The 26,975-nt window shown below is 58.1% G+C and overlaps 4 protein-coding genes across 13 annotated transcripts; 2 read left to right on the top strand and 2 right to left on the bottom strand.

Moving 5' to 3' along the window:
• Nucleotides 1–323: 323 nt before the first annotated feature.
• Nucleotides 324–3,140, bottom strand: Prrt1 (proline rich transmembrane protein 1). Its single transcript, XM_063239134.1, has 4 exons — nucleotides 2,981–3,140; nucleotides 1,640–2,184; nucleotides 609–794; nucleotides 324–520 (listed from the first exon to the last, which is right to left on the bottom strand). The coding sequence occupies exons 1-4, from the start codon at nucleotides 2,997–2,999 to the stop codon at nucleotides 344–346; spliced, it is 927 nt and encodes a 308-aa protein (XP_063095204.1). The 5' UTR covers nucleotides 3,000–3,140; the 3' UTR covers nucleotides 324–343.
• Nucleotides 1,736–14,639, top strand: Ppt2 (palmitoyl-protein thioesterase 2). Of its 4 annotated transcripts, none has more exons than XM_063239135.1 (9): nucleotides 1,736–1,867; nucleotides 6,308–6,510; nucleotides 6,693–6,846; nucleotides 7,312–7,407; nucleotides 7,484–7,591; nucleotides 8,369–8,452; nucleotides 8,566–8,650; nucleotides 13,597–13,651; nucleotides 13,828–14,639. In XM_063239135.1, the coding sequence occupies exons 2-9, from the start codon at nucleotides 6,316–6,318 to the stop codon at nucleotides 13,969–13,971; spliced, it is 921 nt and encodes a 306-aa protein (XP_063095205.1). In that variant the 5' UTR covers nucleotides 1,736–1,867; nucleotides 6,308–6,315; the 3' UTR covers nucleotides 13,972–14,639. The 4 variants fall into 4 exon arrangements, with proteins under 4 accessions (XP_063095205.1, XP_013012189.2, XP_013012190.2 ...); XM_013156735.3 differs by lacking the exon at nucleotides 1,736–1,867 and adding an exon at nucleotides 5,164–5,436; XM_013156736.3 differs by lacking the exon at nucleotides 1,736–1,867 and adding an exon at nucleotides 5,314–5,977.
• A 149-nt stretch (nucleotides 14,640–14,788) lies between these two features.
• Nucleotides 14,789–18,056, top strand: Egfl8 (EGF like domain multiple 8). 5 transcript variants are annotated; one of them, XM_063239133.1, is made up of 9 exons: nucleotides 14,789–15,305; nucleotides 16,153–16,274; nucleotides 16,422–16,544; nucleotides 16,627–16,736; nucleotides 16,823–16,918; nucleotides 17,033–17,203; nucleotides 17,290–17,378; nucleotides 17,460–17,613; nucleotides 17,836–18,056. In XM_063239133.1, coding segments are annotated over exons 1-9 (888 nt in total). In that variant the 5' UTR covers nucleotides 14,789–15,284; the 3' UTR covers nucleotides 17,838–18,056. The 5 variants fall into 5 exon arrangements, 3 of the variants coding, with proteins under 3 accessions (XP_063095203.1, XP_003473786.3, XP_013012184.2); XM_003473738.4 differs by having other exon boundaries at nucleotides 17,775–18,056; XM_013156730.3 differs by lacking the exon at nucleotides 17,836–18,056 and having other exon boundaries at nucleotides 17,460–17,768.
• On the bottom strand, nucleotides 17,988–25,284 carry Agpat1 (1-acylglycerol-3-phosphate O-acyltransferase 1). Of its 3 annotated transcripts, XM_013156737.3 has the most exons (8): nucleotides 24,560–24,714; nucleotides 22,461–22,568; nucleotides 20,613–20,812; nucleotides 20,307–20,440; nucleotides 19,878–20,053; nucleotides 19,683–19,778; nucleotides 19,509–19,581; nucleotides 17,988–19,111 (listed from the first exon to the last, which is right to left on the bottom strand). In XM_013156737.3, exons 3-8 carry the CDS (start codon nucleotides 20,801–20,803, stop codon nucleotides 18,927–18,929), a joined length of 855 nt encoding a protein of 284 aa, XP_013012191.2. In that variant the 5' UTR covers nucleotides 20,804–20,812; nucleotides 22,461–22,568; nucleotides 24,560–24,714; the 3' UTR covers nucleotides 17,988–18,926. The 3 variants fall into 3 exon arrangements, with proteins under 3 accessions (XP_013012191.2, XP_063095206.1, XP_003473994.2); XM_063239136.1 differs by lacking the exons at nucleotides 22,461–22,568; nucleotides 24,560–24,714 and adding an exon at nucleotides 25,266–25,284; XM_003473946.5 differs by lacking the exon at nucleotides 22,461–22,568 and having other exon boundaries at nucleotides 24,560–24,865.
• Between the last annotated feature and the right edge of the window lie 1,691 nt (nucleotides 25,285–26,975).

Genomic DNA, 26,975 nt, shown 5'->3' with positions numbered 1-26,975 from the left:
TCCCGGCAGACCAGAAGGCGGAACCTGCCGGCCTGGAGGCGGGGTCGCGTCCTAATTGGAGCGGGGTCTACGGAGGAGGGGGGCTTGGGGATTCTGGTCCAGGCGGCGACCCCTGCACCCCCGAGCTGGGGCGACCTAGGGCCCGGCGTGTGGCGTGCCTGGGGGTGTGGGTTTCGGAGGGGCTCCTGAGGAACTGGCTTCGGAGCGTGCTCGCCAGGCGAGAGGTTCCGTGGAGGCGGTGTTGAGGGTGCATGGAAGTCCGAGCCCGCGGGGACCGCGGCGCGACTGCAGAGCACGCCCCGGAGGTCGCCTGTGGCGCAGAGCCGGGCCAGGTGGGGGCGTTTTAGGGGTCCCAGTAGTTCTCGTGGTGCTGCGCGGCGATGATGATGACGACGGTGAGGATGGTACAGAGCACCATGGCTGCGATGCCCACGGCCAAGGAGATGAAGGAAAAGTTGCGGGCCTCGCGGGACGCGATCTCGGCGGACACCATGTCCCCGCGGGCCAAGGCCGTACGCACCTGTGGCGGGTAGGGGAAGGGTCAGGGCCGCTGCCTGGGCCTCATTCTGAATCGGTCCCCGGCACCCGAGCCCCGCGGCTCACCCCACCTGCACTGCCTTGAAGATGGCAATGATGCCCGTGGGCCAGAAGCAGCAGATGGTGGTCAGCACTGCGATGGGCATGTAGTCGTGTGGAGGGCGCCTGGGCTCCAGCAGCGCCAGCCCCGGGCCCTGGGGCGGCGGGGGCAGAGAGGAGGCCACGCCTGTGCCCCCCGGGGTCCCGCCTGCATAGGGCTGGAACAGGAAAGTTGGGGGGTAGAGACGTCCCCCTCCTTTCCCCCCGTAATGCAACCCCCCGCAGGGCGGTTTTCAAAGCCTAGTTCTTTTTTGTTGTTGTTGCTGACTTTTGAGACAGTCTTTTTTTTTTTTTCTTTTTTTTGGTCTTTTTTCCTTTTTATCGGTACCGGGGATGGAACTCGCGACTGCCTGCTTGCAAGGCAGGCGCTTATGCTGCTGAGCTAGACAGTCTTGCTATGCAGTTCAGGCTGGCCGTGAGCTCACTTTGTAGCCCAGGCTTGTCTCGAACTCGCAACGATTCTCCTGCCTCAGCCTCCAGAGTGCTGGGATGACAGGCGTGCGCCACCACGCCGGCTTCAAAGCACAATTCTTAACCGTTGCATTTCAAAGAAACCGATTACCCAACATCCTTCCGGGACACCAGCTGACTCCGCCCGGGCCCCTCTCCTCCCGGTGCACCCCACATTCTTGGAGGTGTCCACAGGGCGCGTCCCCCAGCACTGTCCTGGGCTCACCTCTGACCCCCGCGCCTTCCCACCCGACCCGACCTAGTCTCCTCCACTCTCAGGCTCAGGCTCCCCCTGGTACGCGCCCCCGTACCAGGGTCTATGTCTTCCCCTCCCTTTTCCTTTCTGATCGCCTCTTGATCTCTTCTCTGTCGCCCTTCCAGGTCCTGACCTCTGATTACCACAACCCCCCGGTCCGCACTACACATCCCCAGGCTCTCCGCTCTCATCTCTCCCCGTCAGGGCTCGCTTGTCTCCTCGTCAGGACCCTGCCAGGTCCCCAGGCTCCCACGGGGTCCCCAATCCCAGGCCCCCCAGGCTGCAACCTGCACTTACCGTGCCCACCGGGTAGACCGGCACGTAAGCGGTGCAGGGCTGCAGCTGTAGGGGGTAGCCGGGCGCCACGTAGCCCCCAAGGGGCAGCGTGCCCACCGCCCCCGCGTGCGTGGGCACCACGAAGCCGGGGGCCTGGGCGGTCGCAGCGGCGGCGGGCGCCGGCGGGGGCGGTGCGGCGGCGGCGGGCGGCGGCGGGGGCAGCGGGCCCTCGAAGCGCGTCTCCTGCAGGTACGGGTCGGGAGGCATGCGGGGCAGGGTGGCGCAGCCGGGCGGGGGCGCGCCGGCGGCCGGGCCGGGCGGGGCATGGTGCGGGGGCCGCGGGAGCGTGGCGGAGGACGAGGGCCCGCGCTGGGCCGTGGCGGCGGCGGCAGAAGCCAGCCCGCCGGCCCCTAAGCGCGGGAGCGTGGCGGTGCCGGACTGGTGGTAGTGGTGGTGGTGGTGGTGCGAGGAGGGGGCGGCCTGGGGGGGCGGGGCGGGGGGCTCCGCCGGGGGCTGGGGGGCATTGTACGGTGGCGGCGAAGTGTGGGGAACCGAGTCCGGGAGGCCTGGGGGCAGCCGGTAGGGGGGCGGGGGTGGGTAGGATGGGGTAACGGGGAGGGGAGGGGAGGGCAGACGGAGACGGAGACATAGAGAGTGACAGGCAGGTGAGAAGCCCGCTCAGTTTGGGGCAGGAGGTGGGGGGAGGTTGTATCTAGGCCACCACCCCCACTTCCATCTAGGTTTCGGGTCGCCGCTCTCCTCCGCTCCTCTTCCTTTTCTGCGAGGTGCGCTCAGTTGTCACCCACTGACCCGGCTCCCTGTGTGGCCGCGCAGCGCCGGTCCTGCGTACGGGCTGTCACAGCGGTGTCAGCGCAGGCCGCAGGACCCGCTCGCCAGACCCTCCTTCAGTGGGAAAGGAGAGCCTTGGCCCCTCCGGGGGCCTTGGGGCCTTTTAGGGGCCGGAGTCTCTGCATTTTACTCTCCTGGCAGCCCTCATCTAGTCCTGTCTGCGCATCTCTCCACCGGGCATCCGCATACGGGTAGCCAGGGAGGTCCATCTGTCGCCCCAAGATGCTGTCGCTGCAGTGCCTGGCCGAGGCCAAGCCACTCTGTCTCCCTTGGCCTCTCAACCTGCCCCCCCCCCATGTGGCTGGCCGGGGACAGAGACTGAGACTAGGAGGAGGAAAAATAAAAGAGAGGTGGTCGATAGAAAGCAGGGAAGGGGGGTGCGAGCCGGAGAGCCGGGAGCTGGAACCGGTCAAGCCACCAGGGAGGGTGAAGGAAGGGGTGAGGGCGGGTGGGGGTGAGTCCAGAGATGATGGAGGGGGAGGGGAGGTTTGTTATTGTGTGTTTGTCTTTTACCTGACTTTTCCGATGACATGCCTGTGGTCTCTCTGGGACAAGGTCCCTGCAGCCGGAGTCAGGGGCCCCTGGCGCGCCCGAGTCTGGGTCCGGGATGGCGCAGCCGGCAGCGGCGCAGAGATGGAGAGATGAAGAAGACAGTGGGGGGGGGGGGTGGAGTGGGGGGGAGCTTAAAGGGACCGAGGCCGGGAGGGGGGAGCTTCAGACGTCCCCCGACTCCGTCTCCCTCTGCTCTTGGACCACCTCTCTCCTCCTCTCACCCTGGCATTCAAGCCCCCAGTTTAGGCTCCCTTGGAGTTGTCATGGAAACAGGGAGGCAAGACCAGGAAAAGAAGGAGGGACTAAGGGAAGGAAGGACTGAGCCAGAACTCTCTAGAGTCTCCCCCTCGGAGACCGGCTGGGGTGATGATGTGGTGGGAGGAAGCAAGCGGGTGCTCTGAGGATCTGCCAGCCCTGCTTCCCCCAGACTCACCTTCCCCCCCTTGGGGCAGCTCCCGGCATGTCACTGGGATGTTCCCCCAAGTCCTCAGGCCTAGCTGTGTGCGAGCGACAATTGTACAAAGTTGAGGACTGAGATGGGTTGAGAGATTCCCAGGATATACAGCCTGGCCCTGCCATCTTGAGGAGTAAAAGGGGCTCAGGCCTAGTCTGAAGGTGCCAATGCCTTTGGGTGCTTTTGTTTTTGTCTTTTGGACTGTAACTCACAATGTGGAGTGGAACTTTATTTATTATTTATTTATTTAAGTTTTTTTGAGACATAGTCTTGATTTGTAGTTCAAGACTGGCTTAGAACTCATGATCCTCCTGCCTCAGCCTCCTGAGTGCTGGGATTGCAGACCTGTCCCCACACCTGGGCCAAACAGAATTTTAAAAGATAAAATTCTTTCCTTTCTTCTGGAGATAAGTATCCTCCTGTTGAGCACATAAACAATACCCCCTCCTCCCCACAGCCTAAAGGTGACAGTATGCAGACGCCAGCCCAACCAGGCAAAAGCCCAGTTTTCTTTCTACAAGAAAGAGTGTATAGAACAGAAGACAGCTGGGAAGCGTTTAAACAAGTGTGATCTGCCAGGCTGGTGGCCCAGGTATATAATCCCTGCCTCTGGGAAGCTGAGGCAGGAGGATCATGTTCAAGGCCAGTAGAGGCTACACAGTGAGTTCAAGACCAGCCTGAACTCCAGTGAAAGCCTGTCTTGAAAAACAAACAAACCAAAACCCAAACAAACAAAAAGTTCCTTTGTAAACAAAGACCCTTACTGAGCACAGCAAGACCTTGCTTTGAAGCTAATGGGCCCCTCCATCTCCTTAATATTTGAATAAATCCTTTTTACCAAAGGCCTCCTCTGATCTGATGCACGGAGAGCCAACAGAACCAAGCCATGAGCACCCTGCAACAGTACTGGGGATCCCTCCAACCGAGCTACATCTCCTAATCCCACCCCTTTAAAGTCTGAAAGTTTCACTGAATTCACTGAACTGCCTAGGTCACTCTCGAATTTTTGATCCTCAGGTCTCAGCCTCCCAGTATCTGCCACTGCAGCCAGGCCAGATGCCGTCTTCCAGGGTTAAGGAGCTGAAATATTTAGAGCGGGCAAGGGCACTTTTCCAGCACACTTGTTTCCCATTTGGTTTTGGTAGGCATAAGAATTTCTAGACGGGTCGGGGTTCAGATCCCTTCTGTCTCACTCCACACTCCCAAGGCCACTCCTCTGGAGTCGAACCGAGGCTCAGCGATGATTGTGGTCTTGGCGCTTTAGAAGTATGTGGGTGGGCAAGGGAGATGGCCAGGCGGCCTACCCGCACGTACAACAGTTAGGGTTTTTGTAGAAACACAGCCTGGGAGATTGGGACCCCCACTCTTCCAGCCAGCACCTCCGGCCTCCACCGGGGGCAACCCGGGCGGGCCAAGGACCTCGCTGAGCCCACCCAGGACCCAGTCAGATCGCGGCCTCGCCACCGATCGTTCTGGTTCTCCGAGTTTTTGCGTGGGCTCTGGATCCCTCACGGCCAGCTCCTGAGCTTGAAAGGTTTTATTGGAAGACACGGTTCAGACCGAGCGGAGACCCGGACCTGCTGAGTGGTGCTCTTCTCCGGGGACGCGTCTTTAATGCTAAGTAAAAGCCCTAACAGATAAAGGCCTCGTCCGGGCTCGCAGGCGTCGGCAGGCGTCGCCGGTCCGGTAGGTCCCGTCCAGCAGGTGCCGGCGCAACAGCCGAGCCCAGCTCTGTTCGGCTCAGCTCGGCGCAGGCGGGCGGGTGGGAGCGCTCAGGGCCGGAGCGCGGGGTCGGCGCGCGATACGCAGCGCAGCCCCGGGGCCCTCCGCCCCGAGGGTGGGCCGCGCTGGCCGGGGAGCTGGGCGGGAGGAGCTGGATCGGGCCGCACTTGCCTCGAGGACTTCAAGAGCTCTCAGCGTCTGCTGCGACACGCGCGCTACACGCACTTCAAAACGAAGAGCTGTAAGACACCGCCCCGGGGCGGGCGGGCACCTGGGTACGCAGAGACTGCCGTCCCCCTCCCTGGGCACCCTACGCTGAGCGCGAGGATCCCTCCACCAGCCCATCCCCGCCGCCCCAGGGGACCCAGAAGTTCAGGCAGAGCGGCGGAGCCGGACGCCTAGACTGGGAGTGGGGCGCATCGAGGCCGAGGCAGTGGGCTCCCCAGGTCCCCGGTTTCAGCCAGGCCTGGCGAGGCCTCCTTTCGCTAACCGGCACCCGTCCGCGGCTGCTTCTCCCCACCCCGGCCTAGGGCCCGAATGGATCGCTCCGCCCCGCTCCTCCCCAGCTTCTAGCTCGCGATGGAATATTCCATTGCCCCTCCGGTGCCCGCGGGCGTTGCTGGGGACGCTCGCACCGTTGCCAGGGAAAGCCCCGGACGTGACGGCTCTGCGCGACCCCGAGCAGCGCCCCCCGCGCCGTGCCCCTGCGCGCTCTTCCCCCTCCCATCCCCCTCCCCGGCTCCGGACTAGGGAGACGTAAACAGCGAGGCCTGCGGACTCGGGTCAGGTGGGGGCCTCCGTCTCCAGGAGGACTGGGCTGCGGACGAGGGGTCGTGCCGGGAGTCGGGGCGCGCGCGCCTGTGGTGGAAGCGGGGGAAGATCCCGGCCCAGGGACCCTGTCCCTGGGACGCTGAGTCGGGGGCGGGACTTCTGGGGCGCGCCGGCGCGTCGGCGTAATAGGGGGTGTGTGTGCCGGGAGAGGACCGGGTCCAAGAGGGCTGTTTGTGCCGGGGACCTCTTATGGGCCTGGGACTGAGAACCCGGATCGCCCGCGTCCGGGCCGGGAGGAGCCCTTGCCTCCTGCTTCACCGGCCCTCGCTTTCCTTTCTCAGGCGGGAGCATGCTGAGGCTCCGGGGGCACAGGCTCCCCTCGCCGTGGGTCCTGCTCCTGTGGTCCCTGCTGCTGCTGCTGCTGCTGCCGCCGCCGCCCGCAGTCCCCGCGCCCCACCGGGCTTCCTACAAGCCAGTCATCGTGGTGCACGGGCTCTTTGACAGCTCATACAGCTTCCGCCACCTGCTGGAATACATCAACGAGGTCGGCCGGGAACGCCGTTTGGAGGGCTTTGGAGGTGTCTGGTGTGCGGAAGGGCAGGCCGGGAAGCCTGCTGGTTCCTGCTGCTGGTCCGGGGAAGAGTGGGGGGGAGGTGCTGGCAGGCCTTGGTGGGTGGGGCGGGCCGCGTGGTCCATCCCTAGTGGCCGAATTGCCCCCTTCCACAGACACATCCTGGGACGGTGGTGACCGTGCTCGATCTCTTTGATGGCAGAGAGAGCCTGCGGCCCCTGTGGGAACAGGTGCAAGGGTTCCGAGAGGCCGTGGTCCCCATTATGGCAAAGGCGCCTCAAGGGGTGCATCTCATCTGCTACTCCCAGGGTAGGCACCCCCTCTCGCGGCTCCTAAGCCCTCTCTGAGGTGTGATCCTTACCTGAGGGACCTTTCCAGTGACAGCCTGGTGCCTGACCGGCTTCAGCTCCTGGTCTCCTGTCACCATCCCAGTGCGGGGAGGAGGGAGGTTGTCATGGTCCTCTGATCTAAGGCCATGGGGCCATAAAGAACAGGTTGGAAAGGCCAGCATGGTGCTGTAGCCCTGTCATTCCAGCACTTGGGAGGCTGAGGTAGAAGGGTTATGAGTTCAAGGCCAGCCTGGGCTACATAGCAAGACCCTGCCCAAAAAACCAAAAAATTCCTTGAGCTGTTTTTGTCGCTTAGATTTTAGCACAGGGGTGTCTGCATTCTCAGGGCTCAGTCTCCTAGGTGTTCCACATGTTGGCCAGAGGCAGGGGCTGCTGGCCTGGAGCAGCTTCCCTTCCTGGTGCAGCGCTGCTGCTCTGCCCACAGGAGGCCTCGTGTGCCGGGCCCTGCTCTCTGTCATGGATGAGCACAACGTGGATTCCTTCATCTCCCTCTCCTCTCCGCAGATGGGACAGTATGGAGGTGAGTGGGCCCCAGAGAAGGCCCCGGGTTTGGGGCCCCAGAGCTCTGCAGTCACCTGGCACTGTTCTCTTGCCAGACACAGACTACTTGAAGTGGCTGTTCCCGACCTCCATGCGGTCCAACCTCTACAGGATCTGTTACAGCCCCTGGGGCCAGGAATTCTCCATCTGCAACTACTGGCACGGTGTGTGGGGGTCTGCACTGGGTCCTCCACGGAGAGGGCACGCGGTGGGCAGGGCCTGCTGACCCCCTCTACCTTGGCAAGCCCATGGCGGCAATGACAGTAGTGATTGCTTTCACTGATTGAACGCTCTGTTTGGACAAGCAGTGTTTGCTGTGCCTGTGCATCTTGGCTTACTGCCGCAGAGGCCAGGCTGACACGGATGAGCCAGTCCGGGCTGTGATGGCCCGAAGGGTAAATGCTGTGGCTTCGCAGGCTCCCAGCCTGTCACCCCTCAGTGCTGCTGCTGCAGTGTGAAAGTAGCCAGAGAACGTAGGCAAGTGGACAAGTGTATGCGCGTCCTAATGAAACTTTGCCCATGATGACAGTGGAGGGCTGAATTGGGTCTTAAACGGTGCAGCTTCTCATGTGGGGTTTGGGACCGGGGTGCTGGAACCAGGCTCCTTGGCTTTGAAACCTGACTGCGCCAGGTAACTTCGGACGAGTTACTTAGCCTTTCTGTGACTCCGTTTCCCTTTGCTGTAGAATGGTGCTGTGGCAGGTACCTCACGGGGTAGTTGTGAGGAAGAAGCCTGTTAATGAGTATAATGGGTTTTGGACAGTACCTAGTTCCCCGTAGGTGCTACATAGGAGTTTTATGTCACGTTTGTAATGACTGTGGTTCTCTGTGGCATTGCTGCCGGGCCTGTGACCTCAGCTTCTTCCTCACTGGCCTTCCAGCCTGCAGTCTTGCCCCCTTCTCTGCCTCTCTGACTCTTCCTAACCGCTGCTTGCACGCAGACCCCCACCATGACGACTTGTACCTCAATGCTAGCAGCTTCCTGGCCCTGATCAACGGAGAGAGAGACCATCCCAATGCCACTGGTGAGTCCCCACGCTCCTCCGAGTTCCCTGTACTGCTTCGATGCCGCTCTGTCTCTCTCCAGTCCGGCGCGACCTCTGTGGCTGACTCAGGTTCTCTTCTTCCCGCCCCGCAGCGTGGCGGAAGAACTTCCTTCGCGTGGGCCGCCTGGTGCTGATTGGGGGCCCGGATGATGGTGTTATTACTCCTTGGCAGTCCAGGTAATCAGGGATCACTGGGCTCAAGATCGGCTAACCCCTCCCTCCAAGTCACCAGTCTTTATCTCCTGCTGAGACCCGCCAGCGCCCCTCCCACAGCCTGTTGTAAAAAAGTGAAACCCAGAGGCCCTGCAGCAGCTGCCCTGGCTCCTGCCCTCCCTATGACCCTTCCACCCTAGCCTCATTGCAGAAACTTTTTGTTTTTCTTTCCACAATGCTGGGGATTGAACCCAGGGCCTTGTACGTGCGTTACCACTGAGCTGCATCCCTCGCCCTTCCATAAACTTTGAACTTTGACATAGTCAGGGCTTTATAGGAAATTGCACCTGGCCCTGGGTACACTTCACTGGCCTCACTGTTGCTTGCCTCTTCTGTAACTGAAAGTGTAGTATCAGAGCCAGGAAAGTGAGAGGTGGGCGGCTGCTGTCGTATCTCCCGCCTGCCCCCTTGCTACCTACCATTCAGGCTGCTGTAACAGCTGCCAGCCTCCCCTCCCCCTCACTCCCCAGGAATACTCACGTCTGCCGTGAGTGGTCTGTCACCTGCCTGCCTTACTCAGCAGACATTTACCCAGCCCTGTGTGCCCAGGAGCCATTGCGGGCCCTGGGGTGCGGCAGGATGCGACAGGAAGCCCCGGGTGGTGGCAGGTTAGGTTCCCATTGGGAAGAGGATGAGTGCAAACCCATTTGCGGTGGCAGTCGGGAGGGGAGTGGAGGGACTGAGGGTCACTGGTGCCCGTTCTGTGTGGCAGTCAGAGCGGTCCCTGAGGGGCTGAGTTGCGCAGGGCGGACTCACATGGGGCCTCGGCTTCAGCCTCCCAGAGTGCTGGGGTTACAGGAGCAGCACCTAGCTCTGGGGGTATGGCCCAGTAGTGTGGCACCTGCTTGGCAAGCACAAGGTCCTGAGTTCGATTCCCAGTACCAAAACCAAATTTAAAAACATAAGCTACAGGTAAAGACGGCATGGAGCTTAGTGGTAAACCACTTCCCTAGCTGTGGTTCAAAATACCGGGAAAAAGTACACAGATAAATAACAAAAACTGCCATTCTCACGGCTTTTAAGTTTAAAAATGTAAGTTTGTGGCAGTAAGAACAGTGTGTTGTTGTACAGCCGCCACCACCATCCAGCTCGGGAATTTGCTTTCCCCCAAACTGAAATCCCATGCCCATTAGACCACAGGTCTCCTTCCCACTGTGCTGGGCACCCAGGGCGTCTGGTCACTTCACTCTGAGTGAGATGGGAGGGGTGTGAGGGCTTGGGTGAGGAGGTGACCTGCACACAATATTGCAGTGCTACAATTGTGAGGGTCTCACTGTGCAGCCCAGGCTGGCCTCACACTTGGCAGCCATCCTCCTGCCTCAGCCTACCAAGTCTGGAGTCACAGGCCGAGATCATGTGCTACCACCCCGACATGGCTGGCTTTTATGTACATTCTCTAAGTCCACTAACATGGACAACCCTGTTAGTGACAGTAACAGCTCATAGCCACAACGCTCATAGCTTTTCAGTACTTTCTGTTGCTGGGCTTGGTGGCCGGTGGCTGTAGTTCCAGCACTGTGGGAGGCTAGGCAGGATTGGCAAATTGAAATTGGCAAATTGAAGTCATGGTAATTTGGACTTAGACCCTGTCTCGAACAAAACAAAACAAAACAACAAAGGGCAGGGGATGTAGAGTAGCTCAATGTAAAGACCCTGGGTTAAAACCCTAGTACTGACAAAAACACATTTTTTATATATTAGCTAATTTATCCCTCCCGACACCTAGTGGGGCAGCTTCCCCTGGGGAAATGTTGGGGCAGATTAGACACTTGCATGTAATCACAGATGCGTGCTCGGTGAGGTCAGGGTGCTCGGTGAGGTCAGGCTGTCAGGCTGTCACCCACAGTGCTCTACTTCCTCTCTTCTGCCGAGGTGTTCTCAGATGGGAAATGGGGTCGGGTAACAGGGTCCAGCATGCTTGGAGGAAGACTGTGTCAGAGCTGAGGTTCGGATCCAGGCCTGGGTACCCTTCCTGCTCCCTTGTACTTGGAACCCACCTCCAGCCAGGCGCCCCCACTTCGTTCTGGCTTTGTGAGACAGGGTCTCACTCACTGTGTAGCCCAGGCTGGCCTCACACTTGGCAGTGATCCTCCTGCCTCAGCCTCCCGAGTGGTGGGGTTACAGGCTTGCCCCACCATGCCCACTCCCTAGCCAGTCTCCCTCCGTCTTAGCTTTTGCTCTGCCCTTCTCCTGCAGTCTTGCTTGTTCCCTGAGTGTTCAGGGTGAGCTTTGCTGTGCCTTAAAAATGGGGAGTAGGGGCTGGGGATTTAGCTCAGCGGCCTAAGCGCCTGCCTTGCAAGCGCTTATGAGTTCGATCCCCGGTACCAAAAAAACAAAACAAAAACCGGAGAGTAGTGTCTCCTATTGGTTCTGCTGGGCTTGGTTGGTTAACATTTTGTTCACTGTAGGTGGGTACTGGGGCTCGAACTTGGGGCCTTTGTGCTAAGTCACATCACTTTTTAGTTTTAATTTTGAGACAGGGTCTCCTTAGGAACAGAGTTGCCTGGGCTGGGCTCAAACATGTGATCTTCCTGTTTCACTGTCCCAGATTGACGGGATTAAAGGTGTGTGCCGCCACACCCACCTTTCCTGAGTCATTTGTGGTGAGAGTCCGCTCAGGACCTGTGCCTGTTAAATGTCCCTTTTTTCTTTATTTTCTTTTTGGCTTTGGTTTTTGAGACAAAGTCTGACTATATAGTTCAGGCCGGCATAGTGCTCCTAGCATCCCTCCTGCCTCAGCCTCCTGAATGCTGAGATTACAGGAATGTACCATATAGGCTTAAACACTCTTCACTTTAAAAAATTTGCTGCCTTGAGTGGTGGCACACGCCTGTCATCCTAGCACTCTGGAGGCTGAGGCAGGAGGGTTGCTGCGAGTTGGAGACCACCCTGGGTTACATAGTGGGTTCAGGACAGCCTGAACTGCAGAGTCCAGACCCTGTCTCAGAACACACACAAAGAAAGTGTCATTTTGGATGAGGATGTGGCTGAGTGGCGGAATGGTTGCCTCACATGCACAAAGCCCTGGGTTCTAGCCCCATATACCACCCAGAGAAGTCACCAGAACAGCATTGTGCTCCTGACCTTCCCAAATGCTAACTTTTACCATGCTTAGGGTAACATCTTTTCTGTCTCCCCAAATATACATTTGCTTGCATATGTTAGTATTTAATTATCTGTTCAAATCTGCCAAATACTAACTGTTCGGTTGGCCACCTTGATAATGTGCAGACTTCTCCCTAATAGCACACTATGTACATTATTGATGTGGTAGGGTGTATTTTCTTTTACTTTTTTTGAGACAGGATCTCATTATGCGGGTCAGGCTGGCCTTGTGCTGTCCTTGAAATCATAGCAGTCCTCCTGCCTCAGCCTCCCGAGTGCTGGGATTACAGGCATGAGCCACCACACCTGGCTGTTTTTTCCATTTTTTTTTTTGTTGTTGTTGAGCAGGGTCTTGCTATGCAGTTTACTTTGTAGCCAGGCTGGTTTCAAATTGGCAATCATGCTCCTGTCTCAGCCTCCCGAGTGCTGGGATTACAGGAGCGCACACTGTGGCTGGCCAGGATGTATTTTCTATAAGCAAGATATTCAAACTGAGCATGGTATGCTTGGTGCCTGTAATCCTAGCTACTCTGGAAGCTGAGACAGGATGATCATAAATTCAAGGCCAGCCTGAGCAATTTAGCAAGACTTTGTCTCAAAATACAAAACCAAATAAAGGGCTGGGGATGTAGCTCAGCGGATAGTGCCTGCCTGGCAAGTGCTGCAAAGGTGAGAGTTTGAGTCCTGGCACCACAAATAAAGAATAGTAAATGACCTTAAAAGAAAGCCCCAAGCAAGCAATAACCACAAACTCAGGCTGTTCTTTCATATAGGTATATTAGAACTTTTAAAAGTAGAACGTTGACATTGAGTACTGTAATCTCTAGATGCTATTCACATTTTTTGTTTGTTTTACTGTACACTTTGAAAGGCTAGAAGAAAGAATTATCATAGTTTTTTCTCCTTTTACTCCTTGAAATAAAATGGATTTTTTATTTTTTTATTTTTTTGAGACAGGGTTTGACTGTGTAGCCCAGGTCGGCCTTGAATTTGCAATGACCCTCCTGCCTCAGCTTCCAAATGCTGAGATTTCTGATTTTTTTGGTCTTTTTGAGAGGGGTCTGGTATGCAGTTCAGGCTGGCCTTGAGCTTACTTTGTATACCAGGATGGCCTGAACTTGCAACAGTCCTCCTGCCTCAGCCTCCTGAGTGCTGGGGTTACAGGAGTGCACCACCATGCGGGCTTCTCGTTATTCTTATGGATTGGGTTTTTTTGTTTTTAGAAACAGGGTCTCAGCATGTAGTCTAGGCTGGCCTCAACTCACAGTTGACCCTCTTGCCTCAGCCTCCCGAGTGCTGGGGATTACCGCTATGTGCCACTATGCCCAGTCTGATTGTTCTTACGGAGAAAATGTACCGGTGTGAGATCCAACTCAGGATCGAGGGTAGCATTTGGTCTCCTTTGATCTGGAACTATTCTTTAGTCTCTGACTGTTGTGTTGCTGTGGTGCTGGGCCTGTAGAAGCCTTTGAGGGGCTGTAGCCCCAGCCCTTTCTTGGATTTTTGAGACACAGCCTCACCGAATCACTAACTTGCCCCAGCTGGGCTTGCCCTTGGGAGCCTGGCATAGTTCAGGGATTGGAGGTGAGCGCCCAGCCAGGCTCGTTATCTGTGGCCTGTGCCCCAATTTGGGTGCATGAGTATTTGTTCCTGATTAGAGTCAGGCCGAGCGGCCGCAGTGAAGCTGCCCGCAGGACACTGGCTCAGGAGATTATGTGTGCCCGGCAGGCATTGGGTTCCCGAAGGACCCTGGCACACCTTGGTGGCCTCCTGCCTGTTGGTGACCTCCCCCAATCTCTTTGTAGCTTCTTTGGTTTCTATGATGCCAATGAGACGGTGTTGGAGATGGAGGAGCAACCGGTGAGCCCCTGGGGATTCCCTGCCTTCACCCTGCCCAGGCCCCTCAGATCCCTGCCCCTGCCCTGAGCCACAGCCACAGCCTTCACCCCGAGGGCAGGTGGAGCACGAGTTGCCTGTGGGCACTCACAGGGTCCCCTCCTGTGCTCCTCCCTCTCCAACTCTCTCACCCCCAAAAGGTTTATCTGCGAGATTCCTTTGGGTTAAAGACACTGCTGGCCCGGGGAGCCATCAAGAGCTGCCCGATGTCGGGGATCGCACATACGGCCTGGCACTCCAACCGCACCCTTTACGAGACCTGCATTGAGCCTTGGCTCTCCTGAAGGTGGTCACCCCGCTCTGGCCAGAAGTCCCCAGCCCAGAGACCGAGCTGTGGCCTTGGAAGACGGACATCAGGCTGTGGCACGCCTGGGGCCTCCTCATTGCTCCCACACTCACTGCCCTCCCCCCCAGCCCCCTACCCTGCTCCTCTGTGAATGATACACCTCCCTGGCACGCCTACCTCACGCCAGCTGTTTCGGGGGGGCACCCCCCAGGCTGAGGTTAGGAAGTGAGAACCAGGTTTTTAACTCGTGGCTGCTGCTCCTGCTGCTGCTGCTGCCGCCGCTGCTGCTGCTGCTCCTCGGAATCTGGTCGTGCAGGAGGAGAACCAGCCCCTGTCCTGGTACCACAGGGGTCTCCTTCCCGGCCACTCAGGACATTTTTAGCTTCTTCCCTGTTCCCCTGTCCTCGGAACTTCCTCTTTGTCAGTCCTCCAACCCCATGCACGTGGGGTTCCTGGGCTCCCCCATGGGGACAGTTCCGTTATTGAAGTGTCAGTGTTGGGGAATATCTGTGGCCTTTGAGGCCCATCTCAGGTTTGGGGATCCCCCAGTCCCTATGATCAGTGTTGGGGTTCCCCCTGGGAGCCTAGTTTTGAGGCCCCAGCCCTTCTTTTAACCCTTGAAGGGGTGTTCTCCTATATTTATGGAAATAAAGTCCCATTTCCTCAGTGTGGTTTGGCTTATTTCCTGGGCAGGGATCCCTGGCTCCCCAAGGTGGGTGGGAGTGGGAGCTTGGGGCCTGGCCTGGGGTGGGGACCCCTTAGTGTTTCCGTCCTCTCAATGCCCATTCTGTGCAGGTTCCTGACTCTGGGTTCTTTCCTGCTGAAGACAATTCTCTTCCTGTCCCGGGAGGATTAGGGGCTGAACCCGAGGCCCTGCCCTGCCATGTGGGGCTCAGCATCATGGTGGAATTCGCCTGCCACCCCCAGGCTAGACGAGGGGGCTGAGGGTCAGGGTGGGCATTTGTTGTGCCCCTTCTAGACCTTTGTAGGCCAGAGCGGAGTGAGGGGCTGTACAAAGAGCCTCCTTTTCCTTGAAAGGAGGAATTTGGGTGGAGACAATGGGGCCCTGTCTGCTCTGGCACGGGGGAGTGATGGCTGACTCCATTCCGTGCCCCCTGAGCCCTAACAAATGTCATCGAGCCACGGGGGCAGTTTTCCCCCTGGTGCCTTGGGCCACCCCCCGCCTTCTGTGCAGATCCTCTCGCTGCTTAGCCAGATGCTGACCTGCTTGGCATCTCTGCCAGCCTGGCCTCTGCCCACAGTCTGCATTTTCAGGGTGCTGGTGGTGTTCAGAGCTGGGAGCCCCTGTGGATGTGTGGAGTCCAGAATCAGGTCTCTGAGAGCTGGGCAGATGCTCCTAAGAGCCCTTTGCTGGAGGGGGTGAGGGTGGCTGGGCTTGACCCCACTGAGCCCACCAGGCTGGAGCTGAGGAGGAGGCTTGTGGGAGGGGGCAGGAATGGGAGGGCTCCCAGTGGCTCACACCCTCTCTTCCTCCCTTGCCCAGCCAGGCCCACCCAGCAGTCGGGGCTGCTGCTGCTGAGGCTGGCTGCTCTAAGACTCCCCTGGAAAGAGGGGAGCTAGGTGGAAAGGCAAGGAAAGAGGGAGGTGGGGGTAAATCTCAGTGCTGGGAGGGAGGGTGACTCAGAGCCTTGCGGGTGTGTAGGCTGGGGGGGGGGTCCTCTGAGCAGAGGTGCATGCGGCAGTGTGGGTGTGAAAGGGCAGTAGAAAGGTGTTTCAAGTGTAAGTGATCCCCAGCCCTCAGGAGGCTGAGGCAAAAGGATCAACTGAGTTTAATGTCACAGCCAGGCCTACATAGTGAGACCCTGTCTCTAAATAACTAATAAAAGATGCAAAGGCGGGCAGTACTTGGTGAGGCGGTCCGAGTGCTTTGGGGCTCTGTCCAGTGCTTTGATATAAAGACTGACCTGTTGAGCCTGGCGGAGAGGCTTTAGACATGTGCGTTCTCCTTCAAGCTGAGCAGAGGCCTGGCAGTGGAGGGGCGTGCCGGGGTGCGAGCCTGCAGAGTGCTGGACAGGCTGGTTAAATGGGCACACAGGTGTAAGACCATCCCCACTCCTGTGGCAGAAGCCCCAGCAGTGGGTTCTGGGAAGCGCTGGGCCAGAGGTGCACAGCAGGGGGGAGGGGCATCCTTTAATCTCTGTGGTCCTGTGGCCCACAGTGTGGCAAGTCTCGGGGAATCATGGGGTCCTGGGCCGAGATGCAGGCTCTCTTGAGGGGACTGTCACTCCTGCTGCTGCTGCTGTCCGGAGAGGTTGCCATGAATGGAGCCCTGGAGCACAGGTGACCTCCGTGGGGTGGCCTGGTGCTGGGGGCGGGCTTCACCAAGGCGCAGTTGATGGTGGACCTCGGCGCCTGTTTGCAAGGGGACCCTTGGCTTCCAAAGGTCTGGCCCATTCGGGGTCTCCTACCTCTTCCCGTATGGCACAGCCCGGGCGTCTGCTCCAAGCAGACGCTGGTGGTCCCGCTCCGCTACAACGAGTCCTACAGCCAGCCGGTGTACAAGCCCTACCTGACCCTGTGCCCCGGGAGGCGCCTCTGCAGCACCTACAGGTGAAGGCAGGGAACCGGGACCCCCAGAGACCCGCGCCAGAACCTGCGCTGGGCCCTAAACGCAATGGGTGCTGCCTCCTAGGACCACGTACCGCGTGGCCTGGCGGGAGGTGCGGCGGGAGGTGCAGCAGACCCACGCCATGTGCTGCCAGGGCTGGAGGAAACGGCATCCGGGGGCGCTCACTTGTGAAGGTGAGGCCAGGTCTGCACCTGGGGGCGCCGGAGGGGGGGGGCCGTGGTGGGTTAGGTCCGGACCGTCTGCAAACCACCCCCTGCAGCCATCTGCGCTAAGCCCTGCCGGAACGGAGGCGTCTGCGTGGCCCCTGAGCAGTGCGAGTGCGCCCCAGGCTGGGGCGGGAAGCACTGCCACGTGGGTGAGTTCGGGGCAGGTACCAGGTGCGGGCAGGTGGCCAGTACCCCGTGCGCCACACCCCGCCCCGCCCCACCCCGCCCTCACCTACCCCTGTCCTCCTCTTTCCTGTGATCAGACTTGGATGAGTGCAGGGCCGGGGTCTCCCGGTGCTCGCACCGGTGCCTCAACACGGCAGGCAGCTTCACCTGCAGCTGCCCGCGCGGCCAGGTGCTGGGCCCCGATGGGCTCACGTGCACCGAGGGCCCCCCAGGGCGCCCCACCAGCGCCAGCGTACTCAGCGTGGCAGGTGAGTGTAGGCCAGGCCCGGGAGGCCTCGGGCCCAGCCGGCAGCGCGGGGCAGGGGTCACTTTCTCCGCTGCGCTGTTGCCGTAGTCCGGGAAGCGGAGGAGGGAGCAGAGGAGGAGCGCGGCCTGAGGTGGGAGCTCGGCGAGCTGCGAGGGCGCCTGCAGCGGCTGGAGCAGGTGAGCGGAGGCCAGAGCCAAGCCTGGAGGGAGGGCTGGGTCGCGTTCTGTGTCCACACCGAGGTTCTCCTGCCTTCGCAGTGGGCAGCCCAGGCTGGGGCCTGGGTCCGCGCGGTGCTGCCCGTGCCGCCCGAAGAGCTGCAGCCTGAGAAGGTGGCCGAGCTGTGGGGCCGCGGCGACAGGATCGACTCTCTCAGCGACCAGATGCTGCTGCTAGAGGAGAGGCTGGGCGCCTGTGAGTCCTGCTGCACCCCCCGCTCCAAACCCCGGCAGCTGCCGGGCTCCCTGCGGCCTCTCCTAGCGGCTCAGTACTCCCCTAACTATCCTCATCTGCCGGGACCTTGAGCCCTGCCGCCTTGAGCTGAGGTGGGGGCTGCCTGTCTCCCTCCCGACCAGGCTCCTGCGAGGACAACAGCCTCCGCCGTCGGTGAGAAGCCTCCATAGACCCCCCCCGCAGGAATTTAGGGACCGGCCTGAATGATCTGGGATTGCCCAACTGGCACAGTGGATACGGCTGTTGGACCAAGGAACCCACCGCACAGCCCCGGGTAGGCTGTCTGGGCCAGGCCTGCTACTTCAGCGTTGGGGCAAACATAGTGAGAAGACACCCACATTTCTCTCTTTATTCTTGCTTGCTTGCTGTTATCCAGATAATTAATAAAAATCAACCACGCAAAACTGGCCCCACCCTCTCCTGCTCCCAGCCCACCTCCCGAGTCCCGGGAACAGGTCTGCATCAGGAGGCAGGCAGTGGCTGTTGCCACCTCGGGGAAATCAAAACTGGCTCCGAGAGGGGGGAGCCTCGAAACAAAGAAATAAATTAAATGTCCCTCCTCTCTCCTCCAGCCAGTCCAGTTCCTTCCCCAAGGCGCCCCAGGGAGCGGTGAGCACAGCACCTAAGTCTGCCTCCTCCCCCATGGTCTGCTTAGGATGGTGCTGGGGCTGGGCAGGTCTGGACCACTGAAGAACTGTACTATGGGACGGAGGAAGCAGGAACTTGGTGACCCAACTGGCAGCCCAGCAAGTGTTTGATCCTGGGCGTCAGGGCAAAGGCAGGGATGAGACCTTTGAGTCCGAAGAACCTGGCAGGTGGGGCTCCACCAGCAGGGAGTGCAGAGGTGCCCACACAGATTCCCCCAGGGCACAGGTTTCCCAGGGTGGAGGGACGGCCCAGGATGTGGGCTCCAGGTGTCAGCTTCCAACCCCAGGGCTAAGCGTCCTCCTCCTCCAGGGACTTAGGGAAAAGGGTAGATTGTTTCACAGAACTGATGAGTCCATTGGCCAAGGTGGAGCATAGAGGGAGAGTCCCCCTGGGTGGGGAGATGGATGCTCCCACCTTGTGCCCAGGAGCACTTGGGAGGAGGGGGAGGCGAGGGGCAGAGTGGAGACTGTGGCAGGGCAGGAATCCATGGGTGGCAGGGAGGACAGGAGTGCTGCTGTGTCCACGTTCACATCAGAGGTCAAAGATGGAAAGAGGAGAGGAAAGGCGGGCAGGGATGGAGGAAGGAGGTGATGGGTATGAGGGGGCAGGACAGATGGGTGCCAAGCTCAGAGCCGGGCCTCGCCCGCCACCCCAGGCGTCTTCAGACAGTCACCACCTCCCCGGCTGTCGCTGGAGATGTCCTGGAAGACGGTGAGCATGGAGTGCCGGACTCCGTCAGCCAGCGCAGGGACGTCGTCTGGGGTCAGCCCTTCTGTGGGCACCGGGGGCAGCACCCGCACCTGACACCGCCCTGTGCGATGAGAGGCACCAACATGGCTGTCTCCTGGCCTCTCACCCGGCCCTGGGTCATCACCCTTGTGCCAGCAAGTGGCTCCTGTGCTCTGAGCCTGCCTGCCCGCAGCTTCCCCGAGCCCCAGCCCAGGTGCCCCTCCTGGGTCCAGTGGAGTGTCACTTGTGTCAGCTCTGCCCACGGGATGTACGTCTCCTGGGAGACTCTGATAGCCCCTCCTAGAGAGACCAAGTCCTACCTACCTCGCAGGTACACCAGGGCTTAGGAAGTACCTAGTGCCTGATGTAGGATCAGACTGGACAATCTTACAGAGGTCTCCCCAATGACCCCCTGCCTCACAGGGGGGCCCACCTCGGCTTTTCTAGGCCCCCAGCCTACCCGTGCTCTCAGCCCTCACCCGAGGTAAAGCGGCGCTCTTTCTTGCAGTAGAAGTCTCGGTACGAGGACATGACTATGGGCACGATGGGAACCTGCAGGGGAGAGAAAGTGGCTCAGCCTAGCGTTTCCCGAGACCGTGGAAGAGGAAGGATGGCAGGCCTGGGCAGGGTGGCAGAAGGGAAGCCGCAGTCACCTGGGCCTGCACTGCGAGGTGGAAGGCACCACGCTTGAAGGGCAGCATGGAGCCATTGTGGTTTCTCGTCCCTTCGGGAAACACCCAGACTCTCACCTGGGGGAAGAAGGGGACAGAGGCACACTCGTGGAGGCCGTAGATGGGCTGATCTACGGCAGCTCTGCTCCCTGCCCCCCCGCCTCCCGGGTGACTTACGTCCTGAGTGAGCAGGGTCTGGGCCACCTCAGACATAACGCTGATGGCATCCCCTGTGCGCTTCCGGTCGATGAAGATGACTCCGGCCAGCCAGCAGGCCAGCCCGGCGGAGCCTGCCCACAGCAGCTCGCGCTTGGCAATGGGCACGCAGCGGCCTGGCAGGACCTCCATCATCCCTTGGGCAGAGGCGGAGGTGGGGCAAAGATTAGAGTGGGGCATGGGGTCATGGCAGGCAGGGTGTCCCACAAGGCCCTAGCCCACACTAGCAGGAGCTGAAGGTAGAGGGAGGCCACTGGATTGAAAGAGCCTCCGGTAAGAGCAGGGGTGACTGAAGGTACAGGTACCCTGCCAAGCAGAGGCAGGTCTCCCGAGGAGCAGCCAGGGAGAAGGGTGTCAGGCAGCATCAAGTGGCCCGAGGTGGGGTCTCACCGAGCAGGTCGAGGGAGCTTTGGTGGTTGGAGACCACCACGTAGGGCTGCGAGGCGGGGAAGTGGTGAGTCCCCCGCACCTCCACTCGGATCCCGTACAGGTATTTGAGGTGCAGCAGCATGAGACGCAGAATCCTGTGGGAGCACAACCAGGGGCCCAGGGGGTCTACAGATGCTGCCCGAAGGCCCCTGCTCACCATGCCCTGCTGTCTCGGGGCCATTTCCACAGGCCTCTGGTCCCAGGGCTCATTCCACCACACCCTCCCCAGCCCAAGGCACCCTCACCACCCACACCCCCGACCCTCACTTCATGTTCTCCACGTTGCGTCCCCGTACAGCGCACACGGGGATGGCAAGCACAGCCAGGAAGAGGATCCAGCCGTTGTAAAAGGCCATCTTGAAGAAGTACTTGGCACTGGGAGCGCAGAACCACAGCGTGGGCAGCAGGAGCAGCAGCAGCAGCAGCAGCACTGTCCATGCCCCGGGCCACAGCTCCATCCTGGCCACCTGCAGCAGGGGCAAAGGACAGCACAGCCTGGTGGGGTGGGGGGCTTAGGATGGTTCCTGCCAGCACCTTCCCAGGGGCTCCCCGCACAGAGAGGTGAGAGAAGCCGAATACATGTGGCTTGCAGGTACGTGACAGTAACACCATATGAGAAGACGGTAAACATTGCAGTTGCAAAGGGTCTCAAGACCCTGGCTATTAGCCACAGGTGCCAGACCACATCGAGATATGCAGGATATGTAAAACACACTGGTTTTTAAGACGAAGCTGGGTGTGGAGGTGCATGCCTATAATCTCAGCTCTGGGGGAGGCTGAGGCAGGAGAACTGTTTTTAGTTGGGACCAGCCTGGGCTACAAAGTAAGCTCAAGGCCAGCCTGAACTGCATAGTGAGACGCTGTCTCAAAAAGAAAAAAAAAAAAAAAATCGGATAAGAAACAAAACCATAAAATATCCCCCAGCAGTCTGTTATATTGATTTCTTTTGGATATATTTGGTTCCATAAAGTATATTACTATTATTATTTTTTTTGGTCTTTTTGAGACAGGGTCTCTCTATGCAGTTCAGGCTGGCCTTGAGCTCACTTTGTACCCTAGGCTGCTCTCGAACTTGCAACAGCCTCTTGCCTCAGGCTCCTGAGTGCTGGGATTACAGGCGTGAGCCACCACGCCCGGCTCCATAAAGTATATTATTAAGATTAATTTCATTGCTTCTTTTTCCCCTTTCTCTGTGTAGCTATGATAAGATTAAAAATGATAAATGTGGGGGCTGGGGATTTAGCTCAGCGGCATAAGCGCCTGCCTTGCAAGCAGGCAGTCGTGAGTTCGATCCCTGGTACCGATAAAAATGAAAAAGACAAAAAAAAAAAAAAAAAAAAAAAAAAAAAAAAAAATGATAAATGTGGCTCACATTCTGTTCCAGCTCTCTGCTGGACTCTCTAGCTCCATGTTAAACCCTTACGTATGATCCACACAATAATCTATTAAAAGCATTATGAGTATTTAACGTTTTACAGGATACACTCAGATTAAGGAATTTGCCTGAAGTTGCAGCTGTTTCTAGATTAGACCTAAGAAGCCTGGGCTCCTAAGCCCTCCTGGATGCTGTCACCTATGTGTGTACAAATGCAGGCATACTATACATTACTGGCGGTGACACAAACCCCCGAAGGACAAGCCCTAAGAATAAAGCTCATGGGGCTGGGGATTTAGCTCAGCGGCATAAGCACCTGCCTTGCAAGTAGGCGGTTGTGAATTCGATCCCCGGTACGGATAAAAGGGAAAAAGATAAAAAAAAAAAAAAAGAATAAAGCTCATATTGTTAAGGCAGAGACACACACATAGCAATGCAAAGACTGATACAGGGGCACACACACACACAATTTATCAATGGAATATAAACACATACCTAGAAAAAGACCTCCCTTCCCAAGGCAGCTTTTTGCGTGCTCAGGTAACCCCCTGCCCACTGCAGTCCTATTTCTGCCAGTCAACCCCACCACCCTCCCCGGTCATACAGTGGCCACGTATGCAGGCAGGCAGGGTACGGCCTCGTCCTAGGAGGAAGTGGAGGCAGGAAAGGAAAGGAATATCACACCACTAGCTCCAGAAAGGAAGCGCCTTAAAGAAGAGGTGGGGGCATGCTGTCCCAACCTGCTTTCCAGGTTCTGCCTCCCTCCTCCACTTCTGGGTACAGGGTCACAGCAGACACTGGTGATCTATCAGGGTGTTATTTCCTGCTGGGCCAAAGGCCTGTGAGAGCTGAAAGGTGAAGGAAAAGGCGGTGCAGCAGTGGGGCCACAGGTGCTGGGGCTTTCTGCCCCAGCTGCTGTTGGCTCCGACTGCTTTCCCTCTGGTCCTCTTCCCCGAGGTTAGGTACTTTATCGTACATCTGAGCATTCCCTGTCTCCTCTCAAGGCCTTTTGACCAGCAAACCGGCTTACATCTCCAACCACTTCTCTTCTTGTTCTGGTAAAGCTGATTGCCTTTAGTTCCTCAGGTGCACAGTGGCCCTTCACGCTCCTGCGCCCTGGATGCACTCCTCTCCTGGGCGGTGACGCTGCTAGTGTCTTTCCTCTTATCACACATAACCCAGCAGGCCTGTGTTTTCATTACAATTTTTGTCTTCATTAGTGGCTCTCAGGATGTAGAAATACAAAATTCTTGGACCTCACAGCCATATACTCAATCACAAATTCTGGGCGCTGGCCCAAGGAGTCTGTTGCTCAGCAAGTTCTCCAGGTGCCTGTGGCCCAAACTCAGGCTTCAGAAGTACAGACAAGGATCCCGCCCACGAGGTGTGTGCACTCACTGACACCCTCCTCCAGGAGGCCAAGTTTATGCAACTCGGGGACAGAGATTCTATCTTTCCTCTACTTCCAGAAGGTAGATCAGGTGCTCAATAAACATTGCCTGAACAGAGTAGAAGGCTATGTACACACCCACAGCCATTATTAATGACAGTGATTCTTCCCTCTTGAAGAACACTAACCATGCAAAGAAAAGTCACTAAGAAAGACAGCACACACTCAGCCTATCCTGAAAACAGTGGCCACAGGTGAGGCAGAGGGACAATCACGAAGAGGTCATATTAGAAGAGAAAGGGAACAAGGTGCCACCAGGGGAAGATGCTGCCAGCATCAAACATGGGCCACCAACAGTGCAAAGGTTGGGGTACGGTGTCACAGGGCTCACGCAGGGCCAGCAAATGCTCTGACAAGCAGAGGCTCTCAGACCCAGCTAAGCACAGCCAGAGGAGACAGGTCACTTGCAAAGGCAGGCCAGGGCTCATTGAGGTAAGGCCCCCGAGGATGGGCACTGGGGGCCTGAGATCAGGTAACCTTCTCTAATTGGTGATATTAAGTGACCTGACCCAGACAGAAACATCCAATGAAAGTATGGATCAAATGGTAGGTGTGATCAGGAGCACACACACTATGGATATGTCTCAGAAGTGCTTTCTGCGAAGCTTCCTGTGCATACACATGCAGTGAGACCCTAACTAGGAAAACAGACCGATCCCATCCCCACACTGAGTACTGTGTACACGCTGGTCCACTATGTGTGAGCCCAACTGCAAACAGCCACACTGTATGTGAACCCAAACCAAATGGGACATGTAAGCTTTAGGTGCTAACATCATCATGCAAATATAGAAAACATGAAACCATATAATAGATACAATAAAAAAAAATACATGCGGTCCTCGAACACCTCAACACTACATGTGTGATAGGACACAAGATATGAGGGTGGGCAATTCTGAGGGGGAAAAATCATTTTTCTGCAGTCTTTGGGTAACACATGGACAAGCTAGTGGCACACAAGGCATAAACCCATGGCAAGCACCGGGAGTCAGTATGGAGACACAGACCCCCACCCCCAAGGTATGGAGGCGTCGGTCAGTGAGGGTCTGGTCGAAGGTCACGAGAAATTCGAGGGTCTGTGCCTAGGAGACACAGGGGTGCCCGAGGGCATTTCTAAGAGGCACTCTTCTGGCCTTCTCACCCCCCACCCCAAAGTCCCGTAGAGCCAAAGGGAAGGTAAAGGAACTGGGTACCCTGCAGGGAATCCCTCTCCCAGCCTCCTCGTCCACACCCCGGGCCCAGTAGGCAGAGTTTGCAGCTCTGCCCGCCTGCGCGGCTCCTCCGTGCTCCCCGCCTCTCCTCTGCCCAGCAGCCCCCGCCCGGGCCCCCAGCCCCGACCCCGAACAGTGCCCCCTCCCCCCGCTCCCATCCCTTTCCCGCCCACACCTCAGAGGGGCGGGGGGCCTGGGGGGCCGGCCCCCTCCCCAGCCAGGCTGCGGCAGCGGTGGAGGCGGCTGGCTGTGTCTCTGTCTCTCTCTGTCGGGGTGTCGGTGCCAGGGGGGCGACAGGACCGGGGGGCGTCCTAGCCCCGGCCGGTGGAGGGGCGGTGGGAGTGGGAGGCTGGGCCCATCGCGGTGGCACGGCCGGGGGTCGGCCCCCCGCACCCTCCCGCCCTCCCTTCCTGCGCTCTCTCAGAGGGCCGGGGCCGCCGCTATTTCCCCCACCCCTCCCCGGGGCCGCTGCTTCCGGGGCCGGCCAGGAAGTGGGGGGCGGTGATGGGCGGCGGGCCCTACCAATCGCCGCGCAGAGACCCGGGCATCTCCTCCCTGCGCTCACCGGGTCCAGTGACTAGCCCCGCCCCGCCAGAGCTCGGCTCTTGGGCCTCCGTCTCCAGCTGCATCTGTCTTTTTTTTCTTTCCTCCAAATCCTTTCCGCACAAACGGCTATGGACCCCCTGCTGCCGCTGTCTTCCTGCCTCGGCACATTTTTTCCCCTCATTCCAGCTCTCCCCTTACTGCACCGTTTCCTTTGTTCCTTTCTGATTTCTTCCTTTCTCCTTAACGCCGAGATCTGTGCTTAGTCTGCTAAACTTCAGCCCTCTTCTTGCCCTTCCATTTATCAATCACTACTATATTCCAAGCACGAAGTTTACCTCTGTTCTTTTTCTCCTTCAGGGCTCCATCTCTCCTCGCCTTACCCTCCGGTCCTCTGCTCTGATCCCGCTGCCCTTTGTACTCCCATCTTCCCACCCCCGTCCCAGCGGTCCGCCTCCCTCCACTCACCCTCTGTGGCCCACTCCATTTCCCCTCCTCGCTTCCTTTTCCAGTTCTGCGAGCCTCTTTACCCACGCTGTTGCAGCCCCTCTCCTAAGCACGGGATCTTTTCTTGCAGTGGAAATTGGGCATGAAGTCACTGTTTTGGGGTGTGTGTGCTGATTGCTCTGGGATGATTGCCCCCTTAATTTTGTTGCCTTGTATCCAGGTCTGCAGTCTCTGCTTGCTCCTCCCTCTTGTTCTCCATGTCTCTCATTCAGTATCTTCTTTCCTAACCCTCTTTTGAGTTTTGCAATCCTGTTCTCCTCTAAATAACTCCCTATTTCTCATCTTCTGTTTTATTTTTTTTCCCCCAAGACAGCGTCTCGATATTTAGTGGCTTCCCTTGAAATATGTAGCCCAGGATGGCCTTGATCTCTCGGCGATCCTCCTGCCTCAGCCTCCCGATTATTGGGATTCCAGGCTTGGGCCACTACTCCTGACTTATCTTTTATTTTTATATCAAGATGTTGCTAAGCATCCTTCATCCTGAGGTGGCCTCCCGCCCTCGACACACCTTTTGCCCTGACACACCTTTGCCCTGCAAGCGTGTACACACACTATTGAAGAGGATGGGAGATTGGCAGTGGGAGGACTGTTACCCAGTTCTGATTCCTGAACCACAGTGAGGGTCACTGACTGTAGGAAAGGCCAAAACGACTGGGGGTCCAGCCCTGGAAGACCCCAGTTCCACTGGGCTGATTACAAGGGGTGGGGGAGGGGGGAGACTAACCATATTCTTAAAAAGGGCCAGGCCTTGCCAGCTACACCTCCTCATAAAGGGGCGGACCCGACCTCTGCTCTTATAGTTTAGTACGGATTCCAGATCGCCTTTGTTCTGCTCAGTGTCACATTAAAAAGTGGGTGTGCAGGCCAGCAGGTCAGTCCTGCTCAGTCACCCAGAGAAGCGGACGGAGCTGTCCAGCCCAGGAGGTGGGTTAAACCCAGCGGCGCAGGTCGATACTCGCACCATCCAGACGTCGTCCTCGTACCCATTCTGGTCCCTGCTTCACTAGTCGAGAGGGGAGGGCCCAGGTTCTGTTCCCTACGTCATCCGGAGAGGCCGGAGCCATCTTGAACCCGAGACCCTAGCATTTCTGCTCCTTTTTTCGAGCTCTGCGCAGTCTTTCCTGCTGTTGGCCAATCAGAGGCGAGGGAAAGAGCCCAATCAGCTAAGAGAGTCGGCAGACAAAGGACCCGGATGAGGCTTGGCCAAGGCCTTTGAACGGCGGCCCCGCCAATTGTGGTCACCATGGCGACAAGATAGCGGTGAAGGGGTGGGATCAGAGCAGCTGCAATCTTAGTAAATCGGCCTATCCAATTCCTCTGCGTATCGCGCAGGCGCATTTTATCTAACCACCATTTTCCGCGCAGTTCCAGCCAATCGCTTGCTTTGAAGCCCTGCACTCCAAAGTCCAATAAGAATCTGGACATTCTTGGAAAGAGGAAGTGAAAGAGAGAGGGTGCTAGGAACTATTACCAATAAGCTCGACCCTGCCTGCTGAGTGTGACTCTGTTAGCCAATAATCACTGTGCAGGGGCGGGGCCGC

The sequence above is a fragment of the Cavia porcellus genome, unplaced genomic scaffold (assembly GCF_034190915.1).
Source record: "Cavia porcellus strain 051 isolate PalLab524CR breed Dunkin Hartley unplaced genomic scaffold, mCavPor4.1 scaffold_28, whole genome shotgun sequence".
Classification (NCBI taxonomy): Eukaryota; Metazoa; Chordata; class Mammalia; order Rodentia; family Caviidae; genus Cavia; species Cavia porcellus.
This window is presented reverse-complemented; position numbering and strand designations above follow the sequence as displayed.

What these genes read in the sequence shown, in the direction of transcription:
- Prrt1 (XM_063239134.1), bottom strand. An exon ending in CGGTCTACCCGGTGGGCACG is followed by an intron (nt 795 to 1,639) that starts GTAAGTGCAGGT and finishes TTCCTGTTCCAG; the next exon opens with CCCTATGCAGGCGGGACCCC. An exon ending in CCATCTTCAAGGCAGTGCAG is followed by an intron (nt 521 to 608) that starts GTGGGGTGAGCC and finishes TACCCGCCACAG; the next exon opens with GTGCGTACGGCCTTGGCCCG.
- Agpat1 (XM_063239136.1), bottom strand. Translation starts at nt 20,803, where the DNA reads ATGGAGCTGTGGCCCGGGGCATGGACAGTGCTGCTGCTGCTGCTGCTG. An exon ending in CGCAACGTGGAGAACATGAA is followed by an intron (nt 20,441 to 20,612) that starts GTGAGGGTCGGG and finishes GTGCTCCCACAG; the next exon opens with GATTCTGCGTCTCATGCTGC. An exon ending in AGAGCGCCGCTTTACCTCGG is followed by an intron (nt 19,112 to 19,508) that starts GTGAGGGCTGAG and finishes CTCATCGCACAG; the next exon opens with GGCGGTGTCAGGTGCGGGTG.
- Ppt2 (XM_063239135.1), top strand. Translation starts at nt 6,316, where the DNA reads ATGCTGAGGCTCCGGGGGCACAGGCTCCCCTCGCCGTGGGTCCTGCTC. An exon ending in CATCTGCAACTACTGGCACG is followed by an intron (nt 7,592 to 8,368) that starts GTGTGTGGGGGT and finishes GCTTGCACGCAG; the next exon opens with ACCCCCACCATGACGACTTG. An exon ending in TGGAGATGGAGGAGCAACCG is followed by an intron (nt 13,652 to 13,827) that starts GTGAGCCCCTGG and finishes CACCCCCAAAAG; the next exon opens with GTTTATCTGCGAGATTCCTT.
- Egfl8 (XM_013156730.3), top strand. Translation starts at nt 15,285, where the DNA reads ATGTGTGGAGTCCAGAATCAG. An exon ending in CGGGAAGCACTGCCACGTGG is followed by an intron (nt 16,919 to 17,032) that starts GTGAGTTCGGGG and finishes TCCTGTGATCAG; the next exon opens with ACTTGGATGAGTGCAGGGCC. An exon ending in GCCTGCAGCGGCTGGAGCAG is followed by an intron (nt 17,379 to 17,459) that starts GTGAGCGGAGGC and finishes CTGCCTTCGCAG; the next exon opens with TGGGCAGCCCAGGCTGGGGC.